Source organism: Carassius carassius, chromosome 2 (assembly GCF_963082965.1).
Source record: "Carassius carassius chromosome 2, fCarCar2.1, whole genome shotgun sequence".
Taxonomy (NCBI): domain Eukaryota; kingdom Metazoa; phylum Chordata; class Actinopteri; order Cypriniformes; family Cyprinidae; genus Carassius; species Carassius carassius.
In genome coordinates this window covers 738725-751588 of record NC_081756.1, presented here as the reverse complement: position 1 = coordinate 751588, position 12864 = coordinate 738725, and the positions used below count along the sequence as shown (strand labels likewise).

Sequence of the window (12864 nt, the reverse complement as noted above, 5' to 3'; positions counted from 1 at the left end):
AAGATTAGTAAAAGGTAATTTTTCAGTTGGACATTATTACAGTGCAGTAATATTAGCACTCTCTGTGAATATGAGCAAACACAGCTGGGAAAATAAATCTGTATCGTTTATCCTTTTGGTCTTTCATTCAACAAATTCACAAAAGTCTAAACTTTATTTTGTTTAGGATTATTGTCCTGATGAAAGATCTAACCACGGCCCATTATAAGATTTCTAACAGAAGCAGGTTTAGACTTTTATCTTTTGGTATCTGATTGAATCCATGATGCCGTGTATCTGAACATGATGTCAAGGATCTCCTGATGGTGCAAAGAAGGATTTTAGCTCTTTTCTTACAGCTCTTTTCTATTTGGTGAAGCTCAACTACCTTGTTCTGCACATCAGAACTATATTCTTTGGTTTTTCTCCTTGTGATGGATGGGATTGGTTTTCCTCACATTTATAATCCTGTGGACTTGAAGTCATGTCTGGACAGTTTCATGCTCCTGGTCACTATTTTGTGCTAAAACGTGTAAATATCAACGGTAATATGCTTTATTTTATAGATATTGGTATTTGACTCATAAGAATTGCTAGGGCTGTCAATAATTGTGGCCAATATGAACTAGAGAAAGCATCTATTTGACAATGAGATTTCCCTCCACTCTCAGTTGTGTTACTGTAATGAAAGTTTAGACTTGTGTGAATGTGTTGAATGAAAGATCAGAAGGATAAACAGTGCAGATTTATGTTCACAGCATATTTGCTCATATTTACAGGACACTGTAATAAACAGAGCTTGTGCGCCCTCTGTTGGTGAATTCTGGTCATCTGAATAAACTACTTTTTAGTACAGGTTTTTTTTCCATTAACATCATGTACATGGTTACTGAGAGGTGTGTGTTTATGTAAGGTCACACACACACACACACACACACACACACACACACACACACACACGTATCTTCTGATCCTCTTGTGCTGGGAGGAGTTATAAACAGAGCGCTGTCTTCTTCTGAACTGTTTGTTACTGTGTGTTCTGTTACTATTACTGTATCTGTTACTGTGTGTTCTTCTCTTCTGGGCGGTTTCTTCTGTGTTTGTGTGTTGGCGACGTAAACGCGTCATCCGGGTATTTCCGCGCCCGTGCGCGCGCTCGCTCATTGTACAGAGGCGCGCGGAAGGAAATCTACGTCGCGGTGTGTCGCCGATTCTTCGCTACAGCCCGGAAACTTCCAAAAGCGACAGAGAGCGACCCGAGCTGCAGTGACGCGCGACATGGACGGTAAGTCGAGCGTTATAATGGCGCGTTTCTTCATCTGAGCGGCGCGAGCGGCTTGTCTCGGTGTCCGCGCGGAAGGGAAAGTCCCGCGCCTGAAGTTTTGCTCTCGGTTTCGGCGAGAGACGGGCGTTCCGCTGCTCCTCCGGTTGATCGGGACGGTGTCCGCCGAGCCACGGGAATCAGACGCGCGAATCATCGCGACGCGTCAACGCGAACTAAAGTCATGTGGACGCGCGTTGACGCGTCGCGATGATTATGGTCATTTATCATTACGGCCTACAGGTGTGTGTGTGTGTGTGTGTGTGTGAGTAAGCGAGTGAGTAAGCGAGTGAGTGAGTGAGTGAGTGTGTGTGTGTGTGTGTGTGTGTCTGTCTGTCTGTCTGTCTATGTGAGAGTGTGTGTGTGTGTGTGTGTGTGTGTGTGTGTGTTTGTTTGTTTGTGATAGAGCGTGAGAGAGAGAGAGAGAGAGAGAGAGTGTGTGTTTGTTTGTGATGGAGTGTGAGAGAGAGAGAGAGAGAGAGAGAGAGAGTGTGTGTGTGTTTGTTTGTGATGGAGTGTGAGAGAAAGAGAGAGTGAGTGTGTGAAAGTGTGTGAGTGAGAGAGAGAGAGAGAGAGAGTGTGAGAAAGTGTGTGTGTGTGTGTGTGAGTGAGAGAGAGTTCTGTATGTCATATGCCAATCTTAGCAATAATTAAAAAAACAACATTTTAACCAGAACACAGTGCATTTGCAATAATCCGTCCCTGTAACATTCAGTGTTATGGTGCCACTATTTGTGCAGTACGAGTAAAGGCTGGGGGTGTTGGGAATTAAAGTGCTTGCAGGATCCTTTAGTTGTATGTATAATGTATAATATAATATAATATAATATACTAATATAATATAGTATAATGTGTAATGTATAATACGTATAGAATGTATTTATAAAAATACCATATATATATATATATATATATATTATAACCTGTTTGAAGGTTCACAGTTTGTTTACATAAAATGTCATAACTTTTTGAACTGAACAAAAAATTACATCTGCTTAAAGGGTTAGTTCACCCAGATAGGATAATTATGTAATTAATAACTCACCCTCATGTTGTTCCAAACCCGTGAGACCTCCGTTCATCTTCAGAACACATCCATCTTCTTCCGCTTATCCGGGGCCGGGTCGCGGGGGCAGCAGTCTAAGCAGAGAGCCCCAGACTTCCCTCTCCCTAGACACTTCCTCCAGCTCTTCTGGGGGGACACCGAGGCGTTCCCAGGCCAGCCGGGAGACATAGTCTCTCCAGCGTGTCCTAGGTCTTCCCCGGGGTCTCCTCCCAGTGGGACGCACCCGGAACAACTTCCCGGGAAGGCGTCCAGGAGGCATCCGGAACAGATGCCCGAGCCACCTCAGCTGACCCCTCTCGATGTGGAGGAGCAGCGGCTCTACTCTGAGCTCCTCCCGGGTGACTGAGCTTCTCACCCTATCTCTAAGGGATCGCCCAGCCACCCTGCGGAGAAAGCTCATTTCGGCCGCCTGTATCCGGGATCTTGTCCTTTCGGTCATGACCCAAAGCTCATGACCATAGGTGAGAGTAGGAACGTAGATTGACCGGTAAATCGAGAGCTTCGCCTTGCGGCTCAGCTCTTTCTTCACCACGACAGACCGGTACATCGACCGCATTACTGCAGAAGCTGCACCGATCCGTCTGTCAATCTCCCGTTCCATCCTTCCCTCACTCGTGAACAAGACCCCAAGATACTTAAACTCCTCCACTTGAGGCAGGAACTCTCCACCAACCTGAAGTGGGCAAGCCACCCTTTTCCGACTGAGGACCATGGCCTCGGATTTGGAGGTGCTGATTCTCATCCCAGCCGCTTCACACTCGGCTGCAAACCGTCCCAGTGCATGCTGAAGGTCCTGGCTTGATGAGGCCAACACGACAACATCATCCGCAAAGAGCAGAGACGAAATCGTGTTGTCACCAAACCTGACCCCCTCCGGCCCCTGGCTGCGCCTAGAAATTCTGTCCATAAAAATCATGAACAGAACCGGCGACAAAGGGCAGCCCTGCCGGAGTCCAACACGCACCGGGAACAAGTCTGACTTACTGCTGGCAATACGAACCAAGCTCCTGCTCCGGTCGTACAGGGACCGGATAGCCCTTAGCAAAGGGCCCCGGACCCCATACTCCCGGAGCACCCTCCACAGGCCGCCGCGAGGGACACAGTCGAATGCCTTCTCCAAATCCACAAAGCACATGTGGACTGGTTGGGCAAACTCCCATGAACCCTCCAGCACCCCGTAGAGGGTATAGATCTGGTCCAGTGTTCCACGGCCTGGACGAAAACCACACTGTTCCTCCTGAATCCGAGGTTCTACTATAGGCCGGATTCTCCTCTCCAGTACCCTGGCATAGACTTTCCCAGGGAGGCTGAGAAGTGTGATCCCCCTGTAGTTGGAACACACCCTCCGGTCCCCCTTCTTAAAAAGAGGGACCACCACCCCGGTCTGCCATCCCAGAGGCACCGTCCCCGACTGCCACGCGATGCTGCAGAGGCGTGTCAGCCAAGACAGCCCCACAACATCCAGAGACTTGAGGTACTCAGGGCGGATCTCATCCACCCCCGGTGCCTTGCCACAGAGGAGTTTCTTGACTACCTCGGTGACTTCAGCTTGGGTGATGGACGAGTCCACATCTGAGCCCTCAGCCTCTGCTTCCTCAATGGAAGACGTGACAGCGGGATTGAGGAGATCCTCGAAGTATTCCTTCCACCGTCCAACGACATCCCCAGTTGAGGTCAACAGCTCCTCACCTCTACTGTAAACAGCATTGGTAGGGCGCTGCTTCCCTCTCCTGAGGCGCTGGACGGTTTGCCAGAATCTCTTCGAGGCCGACCGATAGTCCTTCTCCATGGCCTCACCGAACTCCTCCCAGGCCCGAATTTTTGCCTCCACAACCACCCGGGCTGCAGTCCGCTTGGCCTGCCGGTACCTATCAGCTGCCTCAGGAGTCCCACAAGCCAACCAGGCCCAATAGGACTCCTTCTTCAGCTTGACGGCATCCCTTACTTCCGGTGTCCACCACCGGGTTCGGGGATTGCCGCCTCGACAGGCACCGGAGACCTTACGGCCACAGCTCCGAGCGGCCGCTTCGACAATGGAGGTGGAGAACATGGTCCACTCGGACTCAATATCTCCAGCCTCCCTCGGGATCCGGTCGAAGCTCTGCCGGAGGTGGGAGTTGAAGATCTCTCTGACAGGAGGCTCTGCCAAACGTTCCCAGCAGACCCTCACAGTACGTTTGGGTCTGCCGAGTCTGTCCAGCTTCCTCCCCCGCCATCGGATCCAACTCACCACCAGGTGGTGATCAGTTGACAGCTCCGCCCCTCTCTTCACCCGAGTGTCCAAGACATACGGCCGGAGGTCGGATGAAACGACCACAAAGTCGATCATCGACCTACGGCCTAGGGTGTCATGGTGCCACGTGTACTGATGGACACCCTTATGCTTGAACATGGTGTTCGTTATGGACAAGCTGTAACTAGCACAGAAGTCCAATAACTGAACACCACTCGGGTTCAGATCAGGGGGGCCGTTCCTCCCAATCACGCCCCTCCAGGTGTCACTGTCGTTGCCCACGTGGGCGTTGAAATCCCCCAGTAAAACGACGGAGTCCCCAGTCGGAGCACTTTCCGGCACCCCTCCCAGAGACTCCAAGAAGGCCGGGTACTCTGCACTGCCGTTCGGCCCGTAGGCACAAACGACAGTGAGAGACCTATCCCCGACCCGAAGGCGCAGGGAAGCGACCCTCTCGTTCACCGGGGTAAACTCCAACACATGGCAGCTGAGCTGGGGGGCTATAAGCAGACCCACACCAGCCCGCCGCCTCTCACCATGGGCAACTCCAGAGTGGTGAAGAGTCCATCCTCTCTCGAGGAGTGTGGTTCCAGAGCCCAAGCTGTGCGTAGAGGTGATCCCGACTATCGCTAGTCAGAACCTCTCAACCTCACGCACAATCTCGGGCTCCTTTCCCGCCAGTGAGGTGACATTCCACGTCCCTAGAGCTAGTTTCCGTGTCCAGGGATCGGGCTGTCGAGGCCCCCGCCTTCGACTGCTGCCCGATTCTCTAAGCACCGGCCCCTTACAGTCCCTCCTGTAGGTGGTGAGCCCACGGGAAGGCGGCCCCACGTCGCTCCTTCGGGCTGAGCCCGGCCGGACCCCGTGGGGAGAGGCCCGGCCACCAGGCGCTCGCATACGAGCCCCAACCCCGGGCCTGGCTCCAGGGTGGGGCCCCGGCTGCGCCATACCGGGCGACGTCACGGTCCTTTTATGTGATCTTTTCATAAGGGGTTTGTGAACCGCTCTTAGTCTGACCCGTCGCCTAGGACCTGTTTGCCTTGGGAGACCCTACCAGGGGCATATAGCCCCGGACAACATAGCTCCTAGGGTCATTCGGGTACTCAAACCCCTCCACCACGTTAAGGTGGCAGTTCAAGGAGGAGTTCACTTCAGAACACAGTTTAAGATATTTTAGATTTAGTCCGAGAGCTCTCAGTGCCTCCATTGAAGCTGTGTGTACGGTCTACTGTCCATGTCCAGAAAGGTAAGAAAAACATCATCAAAGTAGTCCATGTGACATCAGAGGGTCAGTTAGAATATTTTGAAGCATCGAAAATACATTTTGGTCCAAAAATAGCAGAAACTATGACTTTATTCAGCATTGTCTTCTCTTCCGTGTCTGTTGTGAGTAGAGCTTAGATTCTCTGCCCGAGCCCGAGCTCCTCGGGTCGGGTCGTGCCCTTGATAAAGCACGTCACGTGTCCTGCGCAGCGTCTCGTCCACTCACAGTCTCGCATGCGTGATGCATCACACCTGCTGTGCGTGCTGTTGTACTATTCAGTAGATTATGTGCAACATGGAGCTTGAAGAAGCAAAGAAAAAAATGAAAACAGGAGAATTAACTCTGAGCAAGTCTGGAGGAAAATCGGAGGTATGGAAACATTTTAAACTAGTCGTGGGGAGTGACAACATATGTGTTGGCTTTGTCTCGTGCATTAAATGCGGCACACATATATATATATATAACTGTGCAGCTCCCCCGTAGCCTAAATGATCTAGCACAGCAGCACCTGCGGTAAAAAATGAATAATCTGGCGCCGCCCTTGGTTATAACGGCCCACATATTAAAAATGGTCGGGTTAAAATCTGGCTCGGGCTCATAATTACAGTGAACGTGTCGGGCCAGGATCGGACACATCGGGCTTGGGTAGGGTCGGGCTTGATTTGTTGGGCCCGATCTAAGCTCTAGTTGTGAGAGAGTTCAAAACAAAGCAGTTTGTGATTATCCGGTTCACGAACGAATCATTCGATGTAACCAGATCTTCTTGAACCAGTTCACCAAATCAAACTGAATCGTTTTAAACGGTTCGCATCTCCAATACGCATTAATCCACAAATGACTTAAGCTGTAAACTTGTTTAATGTGGCTGACACTAGGGCTGGGCGATATATCGAATATTAGCGATAACATCGGAATAATTTTGACGACGATGTACAATTTGAATATATCGGGAATATCGAATATTTCAAATTCAAGCATACTTTCCCAAAAGAACGCGCCGAATGTCCAAAAAAGGAACCTGTAACTGCTGACTGCTCTACGCCCCTCTACTACGAGAGCTGTAATGATAGCGGTTGCCAGATAACAAGAGTTTAAATCTCCGAATCAGAGCTGCACTGTTACAAGGATACATTTTCTGCCCGGTGTTTGCTTATTTTAAGCAATCTGGCAACCATGCGCACGTGCTCACTCCTCATTGCGGAAGAGCCGCCGACGATAATCTGAAAACACTAACAAGCTGGAATTGAGCGATCTAATGAAAGCGTCGCTCAGCCGGTCTGTGTTCTGTCGTGAGATCTCAACTGTATTGTTTGCATTTGTGATCGCAAAATAAATGCACTTACTCGACCGCTGATGTTTGAATAGAGAAACAGGCTATGCCCATTTGGAATTACTATTGGGGAATTTCACTGATATGTTTACCAGTTTCCATAATATAGACAGAGAGAATGCAAAAGTCTTTGGTATTCATTTATATATATTTATATATAAGAAATAGCTATGTGCTTCAGCAACTAGCTCCCCATCTGAGAGGGTTTTTAGTGTCAGTAAGAACATAGTTTCATGCCACAGAGCTTCTCTTAAAACCGCAGACAGTTGACAGACTTGTGCTCTTATCTTAAAAACTTGTTACATTTTTTTTAAATAAAATACTTATCCCAGTTGCATAGTTTCAATTGTGAATTGCATGCACTAAAAAGAAGAATGCACTTTCTGTAACTGTTACTTAATTTGCACTGCTTCAGTTACATATAGGCCTACATGTATTCATTTAATTAAAAGCAGTAAGTGATCTCTTGGTCTAGATTTTTTAACTGCTTAAATTAGCTGTTTAATCTAAATAGTTTTTTTTTTTTAATGGGCAAAAGAAAATCATGTTTTATTTTTTATTATTTAAATGCAAATGCAAACATATCGAGATATATATCGAATATCGTAAAAATTTTGACAATATTGAGATATCATTTTTTTTTGTATATCGCCCAGCCCTAGCTGACACTCCCTCTGAGTTAAAACAAACCAATATCCCGGAGTAATTCATTTACTCAAACAGTACACTGACTGAACTGCTGTGAAGAGAGAACTGAAGATGAACACCGAGCTGAGCCAGATAACGAACAACAGACCGACTCGTTCACGAGTCAAGAACCGTTTCTGTCAAACGTGTCCGATTCGTGAACCGAGGAGCTGATGATACTGCGCATGTGTGATTCAGTGTGAAGCCGACCGACACACAAAGCGTCTGAACCGAACTGATTCTTTTGGTGATTGATTCTGAACTGATTCTGTGCTAGTGTTATGAGCGCGGTTAAACCGAAGGCTTGAATCAAGGGCAATCATCGCCAATGACGCCATTACGTCGAGCGCAAAAGAACAGGTGAACCGTTTTCTTCAACCGGTTTATTGAATCGAACTGTCCGAAAGAACTACTGGTGATCCGAAAACAGATGCTAGTGTTCCTGTAGCTCAATTGGTAGAGCACTGCGCTATCAAGCGCAAGGTTGGGGGTTCGATTCCCCGGGAACACATGATATGTAAAAATTGATAGCTTGAACGCACTGTAAGTCGCTTTGGATAAAAGCGTCTGCTAAATGCTTAAATTTAATTTTAAATTTTTTAATTTAATTTTGATGCAACCGGTTCTTGACTCCTGAACGAGTCGGTCTGTTGTTCGTTATCTGGCTTGGCTCGGTGTTCATCTTCAGTTCTCTCTTCACAGCAGTTCAGTCAGTGTACTGTTTGAGTAAATGAATTACTCCGGGATATTGGTTTGTTTGAACTCAGAGGGAGTGTCAGCCACATTAAATAAGTTAACAGCTTAAGTCATTTGTGGATTAATGCGTATTGGAGACGCGAACCGTTTAAAACGATTCAGTTCGATTTGGTGAACTGGTTCAAGAAGATCTGGTTACATCGAATGATTCGTTCATGAACCGGATATCACAAACTGCTTTGTTTTGAACTCTCTCACAACAGACACGGAAGAGAAGACAATGCTGAATAAAGTCGTAGTTTTTGCTATTTTTGGACCAAAATGTATTTTCGATGCTTCAAAATATTCTAACTGACCCTCTGATGTCACATGGACTACTTTGATGATGTTTTTCTTACCTTTCTGGACATGGACAGTAGACCGTACACACAGCTTCAATGGAGGGACTGAGAGCTCTCGGACTACATCTAAAATATCTTAAACTGTGTTCAGAAGATAAACGGAGATCTCACGGGTTTGGAACGACATGAGGGTGAGTTATTAATGACATAATTATCCTATCTGGGTGAACTAACCCTTTAATATCAATAAAAAAAGCTTACAGGATTCCTAAAGAAAACAAAAAAATATATAAAACTATAACTATTTGTACCCCAAACCAGGAACAGTGTCAATTATTTCACCCTCCATTACTAGAAGCGATAATAATGCTAACATAATTAGCATTATATAAACTAGTGTTTCCTGTTACTCTCACTGTTGTTCAGAGATGGAGATTGTCATCTAGCGGGCGGGATGAAACTCAAAACGAAACTGCTATGAATCTTGTATGATTTTTTTATATATTTTTTTAATATCGATATTCAGTTTTTTGAGAATCGATACAGTATCGCCAAACAAATATTGCGATACTCACGTGTATCGATATTTTCTTACACCCTTAGTGTGTGTGTGTGTGTGTGATAGAGAGAGATAGAGTGTGTGTGTGTGATAGAGAGAGAGATAGTGTGTGTGTGTGAGAGTGAATGTGTGAGTCAAAGAGTAGGAGAGAGAGAGTGTGTGTGTATGTGTGTGTGTGAGAGAGAGTGTGAGTTAGAGTGTGTGTGTGTGTGTGTGAGAGTGTGCGAGTCAAGAGTGTGAGAGTCAAAGAGTGTGTGTGTGTGTGTTCAGTGCAGGACTGGAACTAGAGGCAGCTGACCCCTTACATAATTTTACATGTGCTTTTTGTTTACTTATTTCATCTGTATTTAATGTAACTGTATTTATTAGTACACTTTTTGTTGTTGTTTTTTTTACTTTTTCTGTGGACCCCAGTTTGAAACCCGTGGTCCATGGCATTTGCTCATTAGCATACAGTAAAGAAGTGTGAGCGGTTTAATGTGTTTGTATCAGATGTGATCATGATTGCATCTGTGATGAGGTCCCTGATGACCCCGGGACCACCCTAAAACCACCGCTGCAGTAACGCAGTGACAGAGATGAAGAAGTAAAGGCTCCTCAGAAGATGAGGAGACCATTTGTCCACTTTCTTCTCGTTAAAAGAAGAGCGCTGGATCTCATCAGTGTCACACTCAGCGGTCTGAGTTCAGACGTACATGATTTCACTTTCTCTTTCAGCTGACGTCATCAGTCATGTGCATCTGCAGCCTTCACTCCTGCTGCTTTCACTTTATCATGTGAAGTGATGTTCACACAGGGACTGAGGTGTTAAAGGGTTCGTTCACCCAAAAATTTAAATTGTCATTAATAACTCACCCTCATGTTGTTCATCAATGTTGTGAAGCATCCTTTTACAAAAAATGACAAATGTACGACTTTCACTGCAATGAACGAACAATGAACAAATCTGAGCGCAGGTAAATCGAAGGCTTGAATCAAGGGCAGTGTGAGGGGTTCATCAGAACCAGACACATACAGGTCTAACTCGGTCCAAGTGTGCATAACGTCTGGATTTTCCTTCTCTCTCTTGCTTTTGTTTAGTGTCAGACTTATGAATCTTTATGAAAACGCAGTGCAAGATGAGAAAACTTTATTAAAGTTCTTCACTAAAGAGCAGTGAGCCATTTTTCTTGGTGTGTTGTTGTTTTATTAACGTTAAAGGGATAGTTTGAAAAATGAAAATTGTCATCATTTGTTCACTCTCAAGCTGTTGAGTTTCTTCTGTTGGATATAAAACTTATTCTGAAGAAGTCAAAGACCGTCTTCTTTTGTGTTCAGCACAAGAAAGAAATGCATGCAGGTTTGGGCCAGCATGAGAGTGAGTAAATAATGACAGGGTCTTCATTTGTGGGTGAACACTCCCGTTAATGACCAGCAGCAGTTCGTGTTGGGCGCTTTGACCCAAAATCTAAAATCCCGTTATTTTCAGTATTGTGGTGGTTTGAAGGTTTATCACTGTTCTTCCTGACCGTGTCTTTATATGAATCAGAATGTGTTAAACAGTTGCAGAACCACGTTCTTGGTCATGATCCAAAGAAACATGCTAGTATGAGCAGTTGTTGATGTAAATTATATTGCATCATTTCAAATTAAGACCATCCTAAAAAATATTCTTGTTTGCCGTAACCCGACCGACCCCGTCAATTTAGGACCGACTCAAATTATTTTTTATTTTTTTTGCTTTTAGTCCGAGCGACTTGCCGGTTGTACATTTTTTTTTTTGGAACACGCGTCACACAGCATCTGCAGCTTCGGACACACACACACATAACAGCAAATAATACTTCTGCACAGTGTTTCTCTTTTAACAACAGAAATGTGAATTCTGCCGGTATTCAGACAGTCTCATGCATACAGATACAGATCCGGGCTAGAATCGCCTATGCTATTTTTGTTGTTGTTGTTGTTTTGCATTATGGCAGTCCACTCTGTTTTTTGTTTTTCGAGAATTAGTCCTGCCTGTTTTCCATGGATTTGCCGTATAAAACTTATTCAGACATGTAAAATCGATTTTACAATAGATTCAATGAACACGTCACTCAAATCAAACAGGATTTATTTCACAATAGTGACTACCCAAAAAAGCAAAGTAAACGATCTCTCATTTGTAGGTTGCATTGACAGTTAACTCATTAACAGTACCTTAGTTTTTTTCTTCTCACCTGAAATTCATGCAATAAAATTTTTTTTGACAAAGATTTCAATGTGTTTGTGGTCTATATAGCCTGCATCAAAATGAGGTTTGCAATGATGCGCCCGAAGGCACTGGTTGAAGACCCAGTCAGTGACATCACGATATGTTAATGTTTAAATTCATACCTACGTAATCACCATCACCAAAATTGTACTTTTTTTTTTTTTTACATTGAAACTTAGAAAAAAAAAAAATATATATATAGACCTACCTACCGATCCTTTTTTTAAAATTGTTTTACTGTTACTGCAAACCTAAATATTAAGGGTGGCCTAAAGTTGGAAACTATCCTTTAGTCCCCACCCCAAGCTCCGCCCACCACCCCGCTCTCCTTCAGTCACCACCCAAGCTCCGCCCACCACCCCGCTCTCCTTCAGTCACCACCCCAAGCTCCACCCACCACCCCACTCTCCTTCAGTCACCACCCAAGCTCCGCCCACCACCCCACTCTCCTTCAGTCACCACCCAAGCTCCGCCCACCACCCCGCTCTCCTTCAGTCACCACCCAAGCTCCGCCCACCACCCCGCTCTCCTTCAGTCACCACCCAAGCTCCGCCCACCACCCGGCTTTCCTTCAGTCACCACCCAAGCTCCGCCCACCACCCCACTCTCCTTCAGTCACCACCCCAAGCTCCGCCCACAACCCCACTCTCCTTCAGTCACCACCCAAGCTCCGCCCACCACCCCGCTCTCCTTCAGTCACCACCCAAGCTCCGCCCACCACCCCGCTCTCCTTCAGTCACCACCCAAGCTCCGCCCACCACCCCGCTCTCCTTCAGTCACCACCCAAGCTCCGCCCACCACCCCGCTCTCCTTCAGTCACCACCCAAGCTCCGCCCACCACCCGCTCTCCTTCAGTCACCACCCAAGCTCCGCCCACCACCCCACTCTCCTTCAGTCACCACCCCAAGCTCCGCCCACAACCCCACTCTCCTTCAGTCACCAACCCAAGCTCCACCCACCACCCCACTCTCCTTCAGTCACCTCCCAAGCTCCGCCCACCGTCCCGCTCTCCTTCAGTCACCACCCAAGCTCTGCCCACCGTCCCGCTCTCCTTCAGTCACCACCCAAGCTCCGCCCACCACCCCACTCTCCTTCAGTCACCACCCAAGCTCCGCCCACCACCCCGCTCTCCTTCAGTCACCACCCAAGCTC

General features: G+C 46.8%; 1 protein-coding gene across 1 annotated transcript in view; it reads left to right on the top strand.

Moving 5' to 3' along the window:
- The first annotated feature begins 1125 nt into the window (after window positions 1-1125).
- rela (v-rel avian reticuloendotheliosis viral oncogene homolog A) overlaps window positions 1126-12864 on the top strand; it is a 35282-nt gene continuing 23543 nt past the window's right edge. Inside the window, exon 1 of the mRNA XM_059505749.1 lies at window positions 1126-1264. Coding sequence (XP_059361732.1) covers window positions 1258-1264 — 7 coding nt within the window. The 5' untranslated portion in view covers window positions 1126-1257. The remainder of the gene's footprint in view (window positions 1265-12864) is intronic.